Raw genomic sequence first — 20,868 nt, 5'->3', positions numbered from 1 at the left:
ATCTGCCACTCCAGCTGGTAAAGGCTCTGGGGAACGGCGAGTTCAAGTGCACTACACAGAGTGCAAGTCTGACGTATAATTGTGCACACGCACATTTACTTAATAAGTCCAGACATCCACTGATCTTACATGGCATTTTTATAGAATTCTGTGTCAGACACATGCTGCAAAACAAACTAATCTGCTAGCACTTTTCACTTCTCCGAAGTGGCAGAGCGATTTAGCCTTTAGCCCTGTGAAGCATCAAGCCTGACCTTTCAGAAACGCACGTGTTTCCCCCCAGTCTCGCTGCTGCGTCCCCCTGAGGCACGGGATGACCCCTCAGCTGGGGGCAGGCAGCATGGCTTCACCGCTGACCGAGCTCAAGGGCTGTCAACACTACAACTACTTAACACTACGGAAAGTCCTTGGAGTAATAGAAGTTTTGCAAGCTTATATAGATCATTAAAGTTCACAAGATCCAAAACTATACTTCTGAGCTTAGGTCTGACGACTTAGTCACACCTTGTGAACAAAGGCTTTGAGCAGAAGCATCCAGTAAAGACCAGCTCCGTATCAGACAGCGGAGCAGAGCTTATTTCCTGCTCAGGTGATGACAGTCTAGTACACCACAGCAGTGTAGAGCAAGCTCGTCTTAAACGAGCCAAGGGAAATCCCCCCCGCTCTGTGCCACTGAAGATAAGCAAGCTACAGCCCATTCCGGTTGTCCCCGGCAGGCTGAGACACAAGCCTGGCGAAGGAAGAGAAAGACAGAGCTGTGCTCGGAGACACAAAGCTCTCCCTCTGCCTCGGTCATCTCAGAAGGTCTTGTACCCAGCAGAAACTCTTCCCGAAGAGCTGGCCTGCTCTCCCACGTGAACCACGCACACCAGCTCCAAAACAGGCATCTGCTGGTTGGTTACTGGGCATGTCAGTGGAGGCCTGCATCCTGGAAACATCTGTGTGAACGCTGAAATGTAGTACCCTAAAATAATCAAAATTAACGTGTTTGCAAGGCCAAGTCTTAGGTAACAGCCACCAGGACCCAGGCAATGACAGACCGCAGTTGCATTACATGTAGTGCTGCTGCTAGCAATGACATCCATACAGCCGATAAAACTTTTTGTGATCCGCATCTCCGGGGATCCAATTTGAGGGATTTTAAATAGACTTGGTTTTCAGCTCTCAGATCACCTGGGGAGAGTTCCCTGCACACTGGCGTCTCTAAGGGACCCCTGTGGGAACGTGGTGGAAAATATCTGTATTGCCTTCTTGTGTATTCCACAGCTCTACATCTCCCTGCCAAGTTCACCACTGTGAAGGTGAGTGTAGCAGAGGGGAGCACAGAATCCACCTGCATTGCAAGGACAAAATACAAGAGTTTTCTCTATTTGCAGAGACTGCACCCAAATGTGGTAGAGCACAGATGGCTGGAAGCTTGCATGGTTCCTGCTATCGTGTTCAGTATGATGTCATTTGCTCACCACCGGTACACTTTGCAGATAGACCTGAAATCACTTATCAGCAAAGCCAGGTTTGGACAATGCTGAGGAAGCAACGTAAAGCCTACCTGAAAACTGAACAGCAAAGCCCTGCTTGCTTGTGAAGAAATCAGTGTTGAACTGAAGGATGACAGAGTTGAAAGTACTGTGGACATCACTGGGTAAGCCGGACCCGCTCATCTCCTTTAGGAGGATGCCATTCTCCACCGGACCGTCCCAGATCCTCAGCACGTCGTGGAACTCCTCGGTGTGGAAAACCATGAAGTGGAGCCTGTGTGGCAAAATGAACTGGAAGTCAGACCACAAAGTGAGCTCTGCTTTTTTTCCTGAAAGGATTAGAAATGTGATTGGTACCAACCTAAGGTAGTTTGGCCCGCAAGGAACGTGTTCTCTCCTGTTATCTGCAACTCAGCTTGGACAAAGAACTTTAGCCCTCTACCAAACTTTGTCTGTCTGTAAAACCCAAGGTCTCTTAGTCACGTGCCTCCCTAATAAAACACATCCATAAATAAAAACCCCACTGAGTCACGGATACTAATGTTTTCTGAAAAGTTGGGTCCTTTCTAGTATTCTCTCCTGAGGAAACAAAATTACTCATCTCTCCTAAAAATGTTGAGGAACAAGGTAAAGGTCCAAAAGCCCATCGTGGGCAGTGGCAATGTCCCTAGCCAGAATATCGCAGTCGGTTTTACACCGCAGGTGCTCAGACACTGCCATGAGTAGCTGTCACAGACAAAAGGCTCCGGCAAGGACATAACGGAAACCTGCAGCAGAGGTACAGGGGCTGTGAAGGGGAGGATGGGACTGTGTCCGTAGCTTCACTGAGCTCTGTAACACACAAACACAGAAGTCTTGAGAAACTTATTCTAAAAACAGAATTAGCAGAAAATGTGCTGGGGTCCGTTCAGACAACTTGCGTATATGCATCCAATTCATACCTTGTCCCTACGCTGCACACAGCAACAACCTTGGCTGTCCTTTTGCTTTTCCTGGTACCCTGCAAGGAGCAGCTTATTGTCAAGAGCCAGCATCTACTGATAAAATGCATTGATTTTTGTTACCTGCACTCAGATCAGAAAATTTGCTCCTGGCACCAAGCTAATCTTGTGTATCGAGGGGGGAAAAAGGAAAGGAAACAACCAACACCACTCTTAATTAAAACAGCATCATGCTGGAAAAGAAACCCTTACCAGGGTGTTAACTGCCCCGGAGGTTAATAAAAGGGGCAGAAAAAGGTGTGCGGGAGGGTGGCAAACAGGTGGGTGCAAATTCTGAATGCCAGATTACAGCATCTCCGAGGATTCTGACGTGCTTTACCGAGTTCTGGATATTGCAAAACTGTGTCTAGATCAGCTAACAGAGTAACTTCAGCAAGAAATAAAGAAGTTGGCAGCGTGAGCCAGCTCTCCAAAATCCACAATAGGAAGGGAAGGGAGAGAAAACAGAAATTAAGAAACTGGCAGCTAGCAATGAAATTACACCGTGCTCTCAACGAGGGTTTTATTACAATGCTCCGAATGCAGATTTCACATCCGTACTCTCTGTATTTTATAGTTTTGCCTGCCCTGGAGAGAGGGCTGCGAGGCTTTCAGCGTACGCAGGAAATGCTCCTTCCTGCCTGCAGCAGTACTCCTCGGAGCTCTTCTCTTCTGCTTCTGCAGTAAAACAGGGCTACGTCTGTTTGGCACTTCCACAGAAAATTCCCCAGGGAAAGCCCAAGATGCTGGTGAGGAAATTCACTCCAGAGCCTGTACCAGCGAAGGACCTAAGGAGATGGGAGAAGGCCAGAAGTTCCCTCTGCGCCCAGGAGAGGTCTGGTGGCACTCTGGGACAGGACAAACCTGGTCCCAAAGTCAGCCCCTGGTGGGATGCTCCTCTCTCCCCGCCCTGGGCTGGGGAAGGTATCGCACCGCACTTCTCCCCACCACACCAACCTCTGATGTGGAAGGACGTGAAGCAGAGCGATCCAGGCTTGGCAAAGAGCTTTGGGGTCTTCCAAGATTGGAAGGGCCACCTAAGCACAAGATACTATCGTCACTGTTGTTACACCCAAGGGAGTAATCAACTAAAGGCTGCGATACATCAGTCCCTGTCGCTCCCGCACTTAAAACGGCAACTGAGAGGGCATTTAATTGCCTCTGTTTTTCATTGCCACGTTATCACTGGGGGAAACACCACCCGACACAACGAAATTAGGCTAACACAGGGGTAACTCGAGGCACGCCATTCCGAAACAGGGACAGAGCTCTATAAACTGCGCTGAGAAAATCCGCAAAAATAAAACAATCAGGTACTGGGCTTAAAACCCTGACAGCCCACGGAGGAAAACAAGGAAGCATTCGCTTGGCTGCTTTCCCATTTATCCGGGGCAAACATAAATAAATCAGGCAGAACCATAAAAGGAGAAAAAAACCCCCACCAACCCCACTGCAATGTACTCAGCAACAAAATGATGTCCACAGAATCCGACAGAAACCAAAAGAGCTGAATCATAAATCTAGCTGAGACCTTGAGCAAAGAGAAAAAAGAGCAAAGAGAAAAAAGCTGGACTTGAGGAAAACAAGCGTGGATCACAGCAGCGCTGCTCTCCGCAGGTGCGTTGCCCTCGTCATGTTTGCTCTCAGGCTAACTGGTGCTCGTTAGCCAAAACCGCCACAGAAAACTCATTGCCGAAGACCTCGGAAATGGGGAGACGCTGCTGGAGACCGTGCTGGGGCGGGGGACGCCCTGGAACTGCCACCGCCTGGGACAGCTCACTTGCCACCGGCTCCCCGTCGATGGCACCAAGGCTGCCTACACCAACTCACTTCCCTCACTGATTTTTAAGCAGCGACTCGCGGGCAGGGTTCACCGATGAGGAGAGCCTTGGCACGATAACCAGATGACACAGGGGTAAGGCACAGGTTGTCCGGCAGGTTGGTTCAGGAGTCTAGTGGGATAGCTGATTTCGTTACAAAAACTGGCGTACTCTGGAGCAAATCAATCTATTCAATAGGCACATCTGTAATCAAACAGCATGATTTTATCAGCCTGATTCTAGTCCCAGCAGGACTTCATTTAAGAGAAGACAGAGACACTGGTTTAGCAAACAATGGAGACAAAGAGAGTTTTATTCTTGCACTCTCACAATCCCAATTATATGTGTGAAAATGCGGCAAAAAGCAAACTAGGAACTGTGGCTATATATATGTGTGTGTGAGATAGCGGGACAGTTCTCCCAGCTTAGCAAGGAGCCAAGGGGAGGAGGGACCAGCTCTGCACTGACAATCTGCACAATCTTTGGTGAGCCGTTTAGCCCCAGCTCTTCAGAAAGCACCCCCACATCTCGACTGACCAACCTGGGGCTCGCTCTGCTGCTGTTTCCCACCCCAGCTCTGGCCGCAAGAGGCTGGGCTCCCATCTGGAGCAGACTTCAGCCGCTGACCGCAGCTTGACCCACTGGAAATGCCCACGTAGCTGGCACCGAAGCCGCAGGTCTTCCACGCTAACAGCAGTTTGCAGGGCTGCCCGCTGTCTCCCTCTAGCCCAGAGAGGGTTCCCAAACTTAAAAGCTGTTAAATGTGATGTCCCTAGAAATCTCCAAGGAAGCAAAGGGGAACATCTCAATATTCTCACTCATACTTCTAGATGAGACTGAAAAATGGAACCTGTCAATACCGCACCATCCATTAAACTCAGATTAGCAATATCATTAAACTCTCTTATGACACTGAGATCACTGCTATACAGTAAAACGCCGCTGCCACACACTTCTGTGTATTCACTGCTCTCAGCTGTGCAAGCGGTACTCAAAGGCAAGGTTCGTTCATTTTCCAGTACACCCTCCCACTTCTTCCTCTCCCCAGAGTCTCACAGATAAGCCAAGTCTTTTTAGTTGTAATTTTATGTGCGTGTGCATACGTGTGTTTGCACATGCACAAAATTAATCCTCTCTCAAAGCGCAACCCTTCAACTTTCATGGCAACGATGCACAGACTAATTTTTCTATTTTTCTCTCCTTCCCCTCATTCTGTGCAGATACAGCTTTATTCAAAAAGCTTTGGTGATTAATTTTAATGTAAGTTATAAATGAGAGCTTTATACAAATGTATCATGCGTGAAGAGGATTATTTTTCCAATGGATTACCATAAAAATGAAGTTGCTGAAAATGTGCTCTCAACTACCCAGAGATCATCTGTTCTGTTTGAGCTGCCAAATAAAGGAACAGAAGAAGGGAGCTTTCATCTCTGATGAAAAGAAGGGTCAGAAGGTACATTACCGTACTACTGTCTGGCATCATTTCATTTCAGTCTTGGCCCCTTCCAAGCCTCTGCAAACGCAAGCCTCCAGCTCTGCTAGTTTGAGTACTCCTGCAGAAGCGGACAGGGATTACGTGTGTGGGTAAAGTTTCCTTGCTGGAGCGGTCTCTGGATGAGGTGGGCTCTTACGCTTTTGGGGGGAGGGAAGGAGAGGGGGTCTCATGTCTACTTTGTCCTATAAAAATCTTCAGAATCCTTTACAGGAGAATGAAAAAAACAGGAGACTTAGCTGGAAGTTGCCTGTGTGGGATTTAAGCTACATTGGCTACGCTTTCTCCTGGGTTCATACCAGGACCCATCCATTATCGAACCACACCGAAGAGCAGAGCTAATGGAGGGAATTCCTGCATTAAGTAAAAATTAAAATACTAGACCAGATCTATCTCCAGCATAAATCCATTGACTAAAAGCACTATAGAGCTCAGTCTCCACTGAAGAGATGACGAGTGCTGATGCAGCACGGATGCTGCGGTGAAGATAAAAGGGCACTGACAACGCAGGAGTACAGGACCGGAACAGCAACAGGTTCTCGGGTCAGCACAGAAACGGGGCTGCCACCAGCTAACGAGCACTAGAAATTATGATGGGAGATGGTGGGAGAAGAGCATTATTGTTGAATAGACCTTATCATCTATATTTCTCCCCCTCAAGTCCCATCACATAGCCAAAACTTTACTTGCCAATATACTTCAGTTTTCTGTTGAAGATTGCTTTAGCTGGACTGAAATATGTAGGTACACACAGAGCAGTACTGAAGCGGCTTGCGAGGGCTTGGGCAAACTTCAGCATGGGAACAGTGGCGAAGCAGCAGGGACCACCGATGAAGTATCACAGAGCAGGAAACTGCCTGAATTCTGCTGGTGACTGCACTAACTTTATGAGCCAAATGTTCTCAACACCATGCTTACCTAATTGCCAAATTCACACAATTTAGAAAAAAATTACGTTTCAAACTGCCATTTTCCAACAGGAACGTGGCAACAGAACAATAAGAGAAGTCAGAAGAGCAGGAGGAGAAAACAGTCTTGGGTCTCTGTGGAGACCAGATGTTTAGAAACCATCTTGAGTCTTTTCCTTTGGGAGGATAATTACATTGTGTGTGTTCTATGTATTATTAAAACAATAAAACAATGCAATTAGAAGGTGAAGGTTAAGTGCTGTGGTCTCAGTTTTCCACCTGTCCACTCACATCTGGGGACCATCACACCTGACCATTCATTCTCACAAACGTAGCGTGACAGAGCTTATTCCTTTCAGTGTTAATTTACTGTGCCTTCCATTTATCCTTTCCTGGATGTGATCTTCCAAGGAATTTTATATGCACGTCCTCATTTTAGGAATATGTCACTTGGACACGTGTTCAACACTAACCTGCTGGAAAAGGTTTGTTTCTGAACACATCCCATTAAGAAAAAGGGTGAAAAGCACTTACATTGTACGTGCCATAAGAGCTCCTGGATGTTATTTTAATACAGTAATACCACAGGCAGCAACAGGAAATACTCCTCACCAACCACCCATGGCACTATAGCTGTTACTGGCACAGGCCAGACAGGGCTAAAAAGCTTACGAGAAAGGAGACGTGATGTCCAACCTGGCAAGGAGATAAATCCTTCCTCGGGACTCTCAAAGCGACAGGGCATTCCCTCCACTTGCCTTACGTAATTATTGATCTACTTCTGGACAAATAAGCTGTATAGGGAAAGAAAAAGAAGCTACAATAACTTGGTCCAACTCACCCTATTGTGCAACCAGCTTCTGCCTCTATTGTCCAAATACAGTTCAGATTATGATCGTAGGGCGTTGGGTAGCCCGGAGACAGTATCCGTCCTGACGACTCTCCCTTGATAGTACCCCCACACTCAGCTGAAAGAAACACATGGGTTAGCGAGAAGATTCACGACATTACGGTTCTTACTTGGCAACAATGCAAATCACATCCTACAAATACAACAGGGAGTATTTCTTCCCATGTAAAGAGGTTCTTAAAGCCTACAAAACAAAGATAAAGAGAGTCATTTAATTCAGCTAAAAGACTGAGTTACGAGAATAACTCTGCGCTTCTGTGCACCTTCCTAACACCTGACACGCTGTCACAGCTTCCCTCCACCTCTTTGACTTTGTAGTGAGTAACGGCAGCCCCTGCCAGCAGCCTGTTTTCCTCGATTCACGTGTGGGGTGAAAGAGCTCGATTCTTCTGCCTGTATCTGCAAAAAGTCTTAACAATTCATCGGTGTGACAAAATGAAGTAGCCAACATACGTTTGTAATAAACGAACCTCAAAAGAACGTGAAGATTTGGAATACATTTTTGTAATGTATCCACTACAGTGCTGTTAGTTTCCATGTGCTCACACAGACACAACCATCGATATGTAATATACGTAGAGCAAATAGGGTAATGGTTAAGATGATGGATAAATCACAGACATTTGTCTTTTTACCTCAATAATCAAGGCTAAAATTCAGCAGAGAGTTACCGCATAAAGAACGGTCCTAACTCTTGGGAGAATACAGAGTGCCAGTGTCTGAGCACGTCACTTGTAACCATGAAGGCAGCCTTCTGGTTGTTGAGATGTCTCAGAGGACTAAGTCCGTAAGAACGTCACCATGTCCTGGTAACACTAGCTAATTATGAAGTTGTCAAGTAAAAGACCAACCTCGTTTAGATACACAAAACTTACTATCAGAATTTTCCAAGCAAGAAGATACCCTTCTGGAGAGCTACAGATAAAAGGGAACTCAGGACTCAGCTAAGAAAAGACTGAGGGAATTAAAACCTCTGAGGATCTGGAATCGGATGTCATATAAACATGACTTTGAACTGTCAAATGCCCGGACCCACGTTGCTGTCTGCCATTATCAGACAGTGCCACTCTGTTTAACACATTTAAGTGAAAGGACAAGGACTGGAAAAGCAGCAGCCTCCTTGCAGCGAAGCACGAAACCTTGTCAAATCTGTGCTCAGAGCACAGTGTTTCATGTTAAGAGTGCTTGTAAAAGTTTTGAAGAGATCAGCGCTCTCAAGCTGAAGATGCCTTACACAGTATCCTTATCACGGTCCTTATTAAGGTGGATGGGTGCTATCAGCATCAGAGTTAACATCATCTGCATTAGCAGAGGAGGAAGAAAGGGTGTTCAGCGCGATGCCCACAAGCAAAGTGCTTGTTAGAGGATGTTTGAACAACAAGAGCTGTCTCACCTACACAGGTTGGCAGGGGTTGATCCCAAGCTCTCCGCTCCCCCGTCAGGCAGACCAGCACCCTGCTCCCTCGCAGGGTATAGCCAGGGTCACAGCTAAAGGACACAGAGCTGCCAGCAAAGTGTCCCTCGTCATGGACCTTGTAGCCGAACTGTGGGATGCCAGGGTCCTCGCATTTAATGAGTTCAAAACCTACAGCGGGACAAACAGCATCTGTTTTCATCAGGTATTTAACAGCCACGAGATATTAACGCAAGATGATATTAATGTTTGCTTCTTAAAATCATTTGCTGGAGAGAAAAAAACACCATATTGAAAATTAATAATTTTTTAATTACTATTTGAATAAGATCCCAGAAATCTGGTATCTCAGCTTCGATCCAAAGCTTCTGTATCACCACTGCCTCATTCACCACGGAAAAGGTTTGCCAGCAGAATTATCTCCCCAACTCCACTCTGGCCATGCAACTGCAACACGAAAATACACCGTTACACCTCAGATTCCCACCTCACAAGCACACGGGCCTAAGACTTACTAGAAAACTGCAGCTCAAAGCCTTTACTCGTGTTCTCGCTGTTGGTGATGAACTCAAGCCACATGCTGCTGGAAGTGCTGTTGATGCTGGTGCCGAGCATTTCAGCGCGGCTGAAGGAACCCAGCAGGCGAGCAGAGCTATTGCTGCCATCGTAGACCTGGGAGGAACAAGAAGCGCATACTGGAGAACATTTTATTTGCTATTAGTGCAGGCAGGAAAAGTTACTTTGAAGCCGGTGAAATTATCCCAATTAAGAATCTGACTTGACGAAGCTTCACGATGCTGCTCACCTGAGGAGCAGGATCCATACCCCGGAGGAGCAGGATTCATACCCCGGAGGAGCCGCATCCTTCTCCTTACACCTGAGCTTGTACCGCACTCAGGGCTGCGTTTTCTGAACTAAGCTGCTCCAGAGGTGCAGCACAGCTACTGGGAAGAACATTTTCTTCCTACAATGACTCAGAGATGTGCCTTGACCCCACCATCATTTAAGAAAACACATTTTTTTTTTTTCCCCCCTTTCTTTCAGATAGTGTGATTCTCTATGAGGATAAAGTGCAACTTCTCACTAGTGGAGATTGATAGTAACTTTCCTCAGGAGCAGATGAGAAGCTGATGACAAACCTGTTGAGGGAACATAATTTCTTTCACAATGAGTATATCTGTTGCATTAGCTGGAAATCTCTCTCTCTCCAGTCATTTGTGAGCTGAAAATATGTGGATTACACCTATCTCGCAGTGCAGGAGTACGGCACTTATATAAGGACAGAGGCGTTCTCTGGGAAGATGGCTTAGCACAGCAGCACACATCTTGTAGTATTAATGCCTCCTACAAAACCATTTCTTTGTGGTTAATAGAAACTCAGCCTGGATTTGTCTCCTCCTATATAGAGTCCTGAAACTTGTAAATGCAGATTAATCTAAGACCGAGTATGGGAATGCTGAAGAGCTTGAGTCTGGAGTTCTGAATTTAAATAAACCCCTTTTTGGGACAAATCAGCCTTGATTCTTAAAAACACAAAAATAATGCCAAGAACCTCCCACTTCCTCATGTGTTAACAGTTTCCCCTGTACAATTACACAGATAAGAACTGAAGTTTAGCTACAAAGGAAGAACCCCCGGCATTCCAACAAATCTCCACATCTCAGGGAAGACTTCACAGCAGAGGGTGCAGCGATACGGCAAAGATATCTACATTTTTAATGGATACAGAATTTGTTTCTGCATCCATCTCCAGAAGTGGAAAGGACATTCACTATTGTCCTGGTGCCGCTGCCAGAGGCAGCTATGAGCTGCCGAAGTTCAGAGGTGCCGATTCCCTAAACTACAGAATACGTTTTTAAGCACAGCAAACTAACGCAGAGCAGTGACACACGCTGATCAGACAGCGTCCCTGGGCTAGAAGATAACTGTTTCACAGATGCATCGCCTCGTGTCTCGCTCTGACCTCCGAGGGGCCAGATGCGGATGGATGCTGGCCCAGCTGCCTGCCCCAAGTTCACTCTGGGCCCCGGGAATTTTGCTGCTGTCTTCCCGACGGCCGTGCCAGCCCCTTAACGACACAGCAGTGACCGCCGGTCACCAGCAGTCCTGGTGAGAGACTCCGCCGGAGATTATCGGCACTGTCAGCACTGCCTGGGTGGCATTTTCCAGAGGTCAGTCTCATCTAACTCCATCAAAACTTTAGAAGCTCACTCCCCTTTCAGGTCCTGCCCTCACTAGCAGCACAGTAGTGTTTCATGGCTAGAGACAGAAGAATTACCTTGAGGACATCTCCTGCCTCCAGTTCAAAAGTCCTGGCTTTCAGCTGGATCCCCTTTCCTGGCTGGGTCTGGATGGAGTAGATGCACTCGTGGTTGTTGTTATAGTTTATTGGATAGTTGGGGGACAGCAGGACACCTTGGGTTCCAGTTACAGACGAACCACATTCAGCTATATAAAGACACAAAAGCACATTTTAATAACCGCACGCATATTCTAGCCATACAACACATGCAGGCGATTCCTCCAAACAGCCACAGATGCTCACTCCTTCCTACCCCCATCTGCTAACACATCCACGGACACTATTTCCAAGTGCAGTCAGTAAACAAAGCAGTACTTAATAGCACTTCCATCATCCTTAAACCTCAGGTGCCTTACAGGAGAGATTGATATCCTCTCCTTAAAAGGGTAGGGAAACTGAGTCACAGAAAGTTGGCATGTTCAAATGCTATCTTGGGATCCAATTCGGAAAAACATTCAAAAATCCCTGGAAAACCACCACCTGCTCAAAACAGTGACTGTGTTTATGTTCCTTCCTGATTCATGAACCAGAAGGAAAATAAAAAGATATTGTTAGACTGAAATATTTAAAGCCTTTGCCCATGTTTATACAAAGCTCATCGTATACCTACATATAGTATACAAAAATCATAGTATTCATTCAACAATCAACACAGCACACCACTGATTGCTGGTACCAATGTGCTGCAAGTGCCAGAGCTCTTTGTGCAGAAAGACACACTTAGTGAAACTTCCAAATAATTACAAATTATAAAGCTATGTCTGAATTTCAAAATCTTCCCCAAAATAATTTCCTGAAAGCTATGAGGGCAAAATTTGACCTTATTTGTTGTTAATGCTGTCCTCAGCTCTCCAGTTCATCATCTGACCGTATTTCAAAGGACCTCTTGTCCCTTGCTCCCTGCGTTTTTCTCTTCCCAGCTTTGCAGCTAACAATTACATTCATTCCCATTAGAAGAAGAGTGAAAACCAGAGATCCTTTTGTCTCCCAGTTTCAGAAACTAGCTCCAATTTACATATCTTTGTTTCCTCCCAAAATGTCACTCAAAGAGCCGCAGTGGGCTCAGGTTTTTCTGTGGCATAGACAAAACTGACCTTTCTTGTTCAAAAGACAAGGGGCTGGGGACAGAGGAGGAGATGCTGACGTGGGAATCCCTCTATACCTCCTGCTAGGGAACTGGAAGGACAGGGGTAGTTAATGTTACCGCAGTTGTTCCTCCCTTCCCTGAGACAAGTTTATGTCCTATGACAGGTTATAAAGTGCCACGATTTAGGAGAGAAGGAAAGAAGGAAGGAAATAAGGAATAAAGTCCTTTCCCTGTTGTTACTCACTACAACCCGCAGTCTCTGTTCCATTACATTCTTCTAGTACAGCTTCTCTGCTCCTTCACCAGATCTGCTTCCTTTTCTACTCTGCGTAGTGTGAACAGTCTTTGATTTTGGGCCAGATTTGAAGTTAGAAGATTTGTGTGACTCGAAACTTGGCAGAATGATCCTCTTTAGAGAAGGAAGAGGATGACAGCTTTGGAGGTTCAACCTGTCTCAGATGTCAGGAGATCTGGGTTTAACGCTCCTGGAAAAAAGCAACAACCCATCCCTCACCTCTGTATTTTATGTATTTTAACTGCAAGCTTTTAAGGACGCAATCCCCTTCTCACATGAACACTCCACAGCAAGTGTAAGAGGACTGCTCTGGGCATGTCTTTACTCCATGAAGTAGTGAGCAGACACCCAAGTGCACCTGAGTGCAAGACACAGTACTACTGCGATAGCACTGAGCTCCACCACAGCTCACAGGACAACGTGAAAACGAGCTCTTAGCGGCCGTTGTCACAGGGAGGAACCAAAAGTCCACAACGCTCGCATACAGCGTGAGGGCTTCCTTGCCAAATGGCATCCAAAGGATGTCCTCCTCAGAGGACGCCTGCTGCCAGCAGTTGCTGCCTTGTCTGAGCACCTGATTTCAGCTAGGACCACTGCAGCCTGTTTGCTATATATATATATACACACACACACACACGCACGATCCCCCCAACACATGTAAATCTGCCTTGCAACCACCGTGTGTTTAGGATTTTTTGTTATTCCCTGATTAGCTCCCACATGAGCAAACCATGAATCGCTGTTTTCTCGGCCTATTTACCCTGAAAGATTTTCAGCTGTAAAACACTGGCTCCCTGTTCCTTTGAGTCCTGGTGCTTTGTATGCACGGCTGGGGAGAGTCCCTCCAACTTGCCCTGAAAACAGCTTTTCTGATTAGCTAGCTCTGCCTCGGCTCCTCGAGTCCTTCACAGCATACAAAGTTGCTGGAGCTGAGCGAAGCCATCAGGGTGCATGTGCGGCTTTCTGCACCGACTCCGCCACCTCCGCTGGTCCTCCCAAAAAGCATGAGGGGTAAGGAAGGAGGCGGCGGCAGATAGACCAAAAGGAGGTACTTTGGAGGTGACCTTCTCCTCCCTTCTTGGCATGTATGAAAAGCAGGACATTCGCTTTAGCACAGATGATGCAGGGAAGATGCTGGAGACATCGCCACTTGGGATCTGAAGTGCCCAGCCTGGAGAGAGGGGTTGGCCAAAGGAACAAACGCTCTCCTTTCTCTACGGACCCATCTCTAGAACAGGAATTGCATACAAAGTGTCTGGCTTGTCTTGCAAAAACAATTAAATCTCCTGTGATCTTAACGGGTAAGTCTCCAATACCCATCTGTATCCAGGGCGAGCACACAGATCTGAGTGTGCAGCGGGGACACTGGGGACAAGCTGTCGCCCTGCCACCAGAGCTCCGCGCATCTCACCAGACAGTGAATTTGACCCGTTATTATAAAACCAACATGCTAATTCAAGCCAGCTGCAGTAGGGAATTGGCAAATGGAAGCCAGCGCGTCCACTTCGTAATGATGTCCGAGGATCAAGTTTAAAGCTTTGTTATGATTCTTTTTGATTTCTATTCCTCTGGTTAGCTTTCTCTGTAAGCTGATTATTATTCATGCCCTGAAGAGACTGCTTGTCACAGCAGGATGATGCAACCCTGTGACCCAAGCATTAAGCAGTGCTGGGAAATGCATTCAGCATGACACAACTGAACAGCAAAGCTCAAAAGACTGAGAAAGTAGCCTGGCTCTTGCTGGGATGCTCTCTTTGCAATGGCCTTCAAAGGTCACCAGCACGGAGCAGGAAAATCTACCTAGCAGGGTTCACCAGAGTGAAAACAGGTAAGAGATCTGGTCTGCCCGATTTGAACAAATCCTTCATGGCTCTGGGTGAGCCCGGCGGCAGCGGAGCACTTGATAGTTTCCTACTTACTAAATTGTACAACAAAAAACCCGTTAAATCTTTTTACAAAGGCCTGAAGCGTCCTTCCTCCTTTCTGCGGCACATTGCTACCTTTGTACTTTCCCGCTAACGGGTACGCTCGGAGGGCACCGTGGGCTGGGCATGGGGTGCTCTGCAGACCTTGCCAGACAAGAGCGTCTGTAGCCCATCTGCATCAGGGACGGCAGCCAGAAACAGCTCAGTGTTGCAGTCGAATTCTTCCTCTCCTCTACCCTTACATTTATTTATTAGTATAAATAATGCCTGGAGGGGTTGCAAAAAGGACGTGCAATGGTTAGGAGGGGAGGAAGGGAAAGGCGTAAGGTGCAAGAAGCCTCTGAAGGGTAAAGGAGAGGTAAAAGCCAGAGGGGGTTTCCCAGAGACATCCACGCTAATGTGGAATTTCATTGCTTAAGATCACCCACCCAGAAGCAGCTTTCGTATGTCTGGACTATTAAGCTTTACAGCACTCTGATTCAAAGGGAGGATGGCCTTAAAACCATGCTGGTTTACAGAAACTATCCCAAAAGGGACGACAGCTCTCCCATGGCCCGCGATGCATTCGCTTGTACAACCACCGGGGCTCACCCGCAGCACCACGGAGGGGCTGCCAGGACACGGGGCTTCTGCTGTGCGCGTGGGGCTCCCCAGCTGGGAGAGGACCGCAGCCCCTCCGCCTGCCCCTCCCGCCCCCAGACACAGCCGCAGGGCTGAAAGCTCCTTCCAGCTCCCTCTCGCCCTTCCCTGCACCAACCACCCTGCGAGCTGAAAGATGCCGCCCTGGGGGATGCCACCCATCCCTGCCCACCGAAACAATCCAGCACAGCGGAACCAACCAAGCAAAATGAAAGCACATGACCACCTACCAACACACCTTGGCAGAGGCGAACTCCACACACGCCGTCTCCCCCCGAGGCAGGTGATGCGGGATGCGCCCTCCAGCCGGTACCCAGGGAAGCAGGAAAAGGTGAGGACATCCCCCACTCCGAACTGCAGACCCTTTCTGATGCTGTAGGCTGGGACCTCTGGCTCGTCACAGGGCTCCAAATCGTATTCTACAGGGGACAAATGGACACTGACAGAATGGCAGGGTGACACCTTGTACCCCCTTTCTCCCCAGTGAGGGTACCCCAGACCCTGAACACGAGGATGAGGAGGGAGCTCTGAGTTTTGATCCAGCTGCAGTGAAGCTCTGCAGAGGAAGCATTCCTGCAGGACACGGGTCCTCTCCAAGCCACGACGACCAGCTGGGGTTTCACTCGCAATGTGCAGCCCCGGGGTGTCGCCAAGATCTTGCCTTAAACCGAAACCCAACAGGTTTCATTTTCTGTCACTGTTGTCAGACAAAGAAGAAAGTGGCATCGGTGGTGACAAAACACGATGGAAATTTGTCATTCTCCCTCTGGTTTAGTCAAATGAAGATGAATTGATCCGGATGGGATTTCTGCTGCCTCTACATTACTAATCCCGAAAACGAATGAACACAGCCTCCTGCTCGGGGAATGCAAGGGAACATTTAAGCTGCTGCTAAATGAAAGGTCATGTCGCATTATGGCTAATAGCCAAACGTATGTCTTCGACCACAAAATATTTTGAAGGAAACCTGTTTTGAGGGTTGTTCTTTTTTTTGAATAATAACGGACCTGCAAAGTACAAGGTATGTACATATAGATCTAAAGGAAGCTAAAAATATAACTGACTCCCATTTTAATTTTCCAAGAAAGGAATAATGTCCCCAAAGACATTAAAAATAATAGTTATAATTAGATAATGTGAGGCAATTTTTTTAAGGCAAAAAGCCATTTGTCCCCCCACCCCCATCAAAATGAAAGTTAATTGGAAACTTTGACTAGTTTCCACAGAGTATCATATTCAAATCCCTGACGTCCAAGGCCAGAACAAAGGTATCGGAGACCAGTTCTCTCCGTGCAGCGGGTTTTATCTGCATCTACGGCAACAGCTCTGTCCATCAAAGATGGCAAGCACACCAGCACCGAGCTCCGCAATAAAAACGGTCCTTTCTCTTCCACGCCAGCAGGCTGAATCTGGAGCTGCTGCCCTCAGGACTACGAGGTACGCTGAGATCCCGAAAAGAACAGCGGCAATACGATGAGCTTTTGTCCAGTAGCTGGTTGTTTTACAGAACGGCTTGTCGGGGCGCTCAGGCGGTAAAGATGACATTTTCTGAAATGTCTGCGCAGGCAAACACTTGGGCAGACTTCATTTGTAGGACTTCGGGTTAAAGGACACAGTTAAACGCCTTGAGCGCTTCAGCCAGAGATTACCCACGCAAAGCGATTATTTACAAGTGCGACGACCTGTTCCGCATAGGCAAACGTGCCTTTATTTGAGGGTCTCTCCAACAGCATCACGCACACGCTACTTTTCATTGGCAACTTCTGCAAACGTGGAATTTCATCTGAAGAAACCAGTGTTTCGTATCATCACAGGCAGTCAAAGCCTGCATCCTGCGCACAGCCAGATCTTCACCGGCACAGCAGGGGCGAGAAGGGTTGCTGCAGTCAGCAAAACCCCGCATCCCTCGATGTCCCGCTACGCGCCCCCGGAGGTCTGCTTTCATCTGCTATTATAGCAGGTCAATTAGAGGAGGCCCAGCAAGAGAAAATGCTGTTTCCAGTTCTCCAGCAATGCCAGCGGGCTCATGGAAAACCTGGCCTAGGCTGCACACGGCAAGTGTTACCTCTAGGACAGGCTGACGCCAGCTGCAGAGGCTGGGCCGTGGGATGAGCATCCAAGTGGAGCCGTGAACCAAAGGAAAAAAGAGAGACCAGACGGACAATGGGAGTGACCAGCTCTGCCTTGCTCCTTATCCAAGAAATCCAGATTGCTCAACATTGCCTTCCAAAAGATCCCATCTGTCCCAGCTTCCCATGTTGGAAATGGAAACGCTGTACCTACTGCAGTGATTTTCCTCTGATAAATGGAAGAGGAAGGCATCTGGAGGAGAGAGGGATAAGCATACCCCAGGAAAACGCGAGCTGAAACACCAGGAACAGAGCAGAAAAGATGACTGTGTGAGGAGGGAGAAGGCAACGCACATTTACTGGGGTAACAAGAGGAGCGACCATCAGTGACCCAAATCGCGTGCATTGCATCAACAGAAAATTATTCCCAAGATTTGCAGAAAAACAGGGAGGAAAGAGAAAGAACAAAGTCTTTGTCCACTCCTCCTCTTACCTGAGAAGGTGATGTTGAAACCCTCATAGGACATGGAGAAGTCTGAGATGAAGCGAATTTGCGCAGAGAAGTTTCCGAATAGCCCTGCACTAAGCGGGGCAGGGAGACGAGAGCCCGTCAGTTGCTTCAGTGGCTGAGCAAAGCTGGTATTTTCGGTGATTAGGAGGTAGTCGTGGCCATTCTCCAAGTGAAAGGTATGAAAGGTGAAGAACACACCTGCAGGGAAGGAAAAATAGAGATGGCTTCAGCCAGCAGCGTTCATACGGCACCCCTTCGTGCCAGGGCCAAAGCCCCTCTCCCCTCCCCGGGTATCGATTCCCTGATTTCCAGTAAGAGCAGCCCAACCGAGAAGGAAAAGCACACTGAAAAGTGCGGGCACATTTATGTTGGAAATGAAATAGATGAAAAAAAGTAAAACAAGGGTACAGTACAAAGCCCAGAACAGCGAAAGGCAGGTAAGATCTTCGATTCCCGTGCCTTGGTAACACAGGAACAGAAATGACACAGGCTCGCTCGAGGGACAGAGCAGCAGCAGCAGCAAGGACCGAGCCTCGCAGCTCAGAGGAGTATTTTATTTTAAGAGTGTTGACCTTTAGAAGGGTAGCAAGAACAGCAAAAGCTGTAGTTGTGAGGACTTGAAAACAACAAAAACAAGTTATGTTCAGGAAAGAATTCATACCTAGAAAAATAGGACTTAAGCCAAGTATCAAGGTCAGAGAGGCTTTTCCAGAACATGAAGTACACCAGCAGCGTGACCGCAGGGACTTCCTACACCAGGGCCAAATGCTTGTCCCCAGAGGTTCCAGGACACAGGAGTGATCCTGCACAGACCTGCGTTTCCTCAGCCACGTACGGCTCGTAATCCGTCCCCGTGCATCTCCCAAGTAAGGGACACGCCACGCAGCCACCGCGGGAAGCGATGTGCGGCCGCTGCAGAGCTGGGCATGGCACACGGTGCCGTTAGCCCAGGTCTTGCCAGCCGTAGCAGATCTTAGAAGCGAAGAGAATCCTACACTTTTAACCACATCATAGTGACAAAAATAAAAACCACAACAGATCCAGCCAGAGAAAGAACACGCGCAGGAAAACTATTTTGTCTCTTCTTCCAAATGCAATTTCAACAATTTGAAACATTTTGGTGAGAAGGCTGTGACCTTGCTGCATTTGTAAATGAACAAGAAAGGAGTAATGGGTTACTTAAAGTATCCTTCACACCTACAGACACAAAATAGTAAGTACTTCAGGCTTTTACAAAAGCCTCCAACTAGGTGATTTTTCATGCCGGAATTCAAACGCAATTAGAAACACTTATTCTCTGGAAAATAATTCCGTCTTTGAAAAATAAAAACCAGCAGCGACAGCTTTCAGAGAGCAAAGCGAGGCAGGATCTTCTATCAGAAACCCTGTCACATTACCGTCACACAAAGTTAACAAGCTAAGGCGATGCCTAGCAATAAAAAAGCCTCTTTGCATTTATATGGCTGCTTTCATCCCAAGATCTTTGCACACTTTCTGAATATCACAGGGCAGGCTCCCAAGCCCCTGCTCACGCCAAATTGGGCTTTACACTCCTCATAACCCCACTGAACTCGGCAGGGCTATTTGCAGAGAACCAGACTCCTCCATGCAAACACAAGTGCTGTGATCTGGTCTTCGTTAGGCACAGTTAGAGCCCAACCTCCTCGCACGCATCAGGAGTGCCCAGTGGCATGACCAAGTTATTTCATTTAAGCCAATGATTAACAGCACAGAGACTGCCAGCCCGGAGAGACCCAAGGGCTGTCTTGCTCTGCATCCCATCTCTGCCAAAGTACAGCATAAGCTGCCGCAGAAGCAAGCGCAGGAAATAAGGATCAGAGGAATAAACCCCCTCCTTGCTTCCCATTCCCCGTTAATTTCTGGAGATCAGGATGAGACCAACCTAGAGATTGATTAAAGCTCCGGAGCATGAGATTTAATATCCATCCCAACAGTTTTTTTGTCAGCATCAAATTATAACTCTGAATATTCCATTTATCCCTATGTCTATCCAATTTCTTTCTGAAGGTTTACTGCTCACATGCAAGCGGTTTCCTTCCAAGAAACGAAGGACAGAGAGGTTGGTAACCAATACAAAGCCTTTCCCACGGAAATCCCTGGACTGAGAAGAAGCAGGGCTCACAGGACATCTCAGCTGCCCTGTCCTCTCCCCATCTTTATCCCTGCCACGCAGCTCCTTGCACCTTGCTAACCTTCGGTGTCCCAGGCAGAAGTATTTGTGTGGCTCAGGACTTAATGATGCCCAGAAGGGGTCTCGACGTTGACAGTTCCTTCCTTATATCCAGGTAAATATTACATGGAGCCTGGCAGAAAATTTTTAGTTCCACCATTCTCCCTGCAGAATTCCACGCAGGTAGGAAACGTCTAACCGTTTCCAAATGGTTCTTATTCTTACCAGCTGTCTGCAAACAGGTATGACCTGTTTTGGCCTGAAAACTTGGAGACATGCAGCGAATACAAAATGTCTTTAAGTTTTCCCTGCCTATCAACTGACAGTAAATTTACACCCTCGCCTTTACAAAACCCGGTCTAAGGAACAGAAATAACAGCACTCTGCCGAAATGAACACAGCACCAGGGAAAGAGAAGCACAGCTCAGTGCCCAGAGCTGGGAGGACAGCCCCTGGCTCCAGGGCTTTTCAGACAACAACTCCAATCACGGGGCACGAGGCCTCTCCAGCAGCAGAGCCAGCTAAGGGCTGCGTAACTGTAGTCATAAGGGCTAATTACAAACTCATTTCAAAGGATTTGTGACTCTGATTAAACCTTTGCTCTGGTCTGAAATTTACTGTGGCACAAAATGTCTCTGTAAGTGCAGGGGCTTTTTCCCCCGTTCTCTGTAAAAGAAACAACAAAACAAATTATAAGGAAAAGAAATCACTTTGAAGTTCTCAGATTAAAAATAATAGTCTCTCTTTAAGCTTTTAAATACCTTTAAAATTAAGCTGCTTTTAAACTCAAATTGTACAGCTCGTGAGTCCATAAAGTAAATCAGTGTCTGCAGTCACATAAAAATAA

The 20,868-nt window shown here is 47.3% G+C and overlaps 1 protein-coding gene across 2 annotated transcripts in view; it reads right to left on the bottom strand.

The window, feature by feature from the left end:
• CSMD2 (CUB and Sushi multiple domains 2) overlaps positions 1 to 20,868 on the bottom strand; it is a 302,970-nt gene that overhangs the window by 87,708 nt on the left and 194,394 nt on the right. For both annotated transcript variants that reach the window (XM_075773922.1, XM_075773923.1), the window contains exons 20-26: positions 17,813 to 18,028; positions 15,481 to 15,669; positions 11,281 to 11,450; positions 9,518 to 9,674; positions 8,982 to 9,173; positions 7,520 to 7,646; positions 1,550 to 1,752 (exon numbers count right to left, since the gene is read on the bottom strand). In XM_075773922.1, coding sequence (XP_075630037.1) covers positions 1,550 to 1,752; positions 7,520 to 7,646; positions 8,982 to 9,173; positions 9,518 to 9,674; positions 11,281 to 11,450; positions 15,481 to 15,669; positions 17,813 to 18,028 — 1,254 coding nt within the window. The remainder of the gene's footprint in view (positions 1 to 1,549; positions 1,753 to 7,519; positions 7,647 to 8,981; positions 9,174 to 9,517; positions 9,675 to 11,280; positions 11,451 to 15,480; positions 15,670 to 17,812; positions 18,029 to 20,868) is intronic.

The sequence above is a fragment of the Balearica regulorum genome, chromosome 22 (genome assembly GCF_011004875.1).
Source record: "Balearica regulorum gibbericeps isolate bBalReg1 chromosome 22, bBalReg1.pri, whole genome shotgun sequence".
NCBI classification, from domain to species: Eukaryota; Metazoa; Chordata; class Aves; order Gruiformes; family Gruidae; genus Balearica; species Balearica regulorum.
Note: the sequence above shows the minus strand (reverse complement) of the source record. Positions and strands in the feature narration are given on the sequence as shown.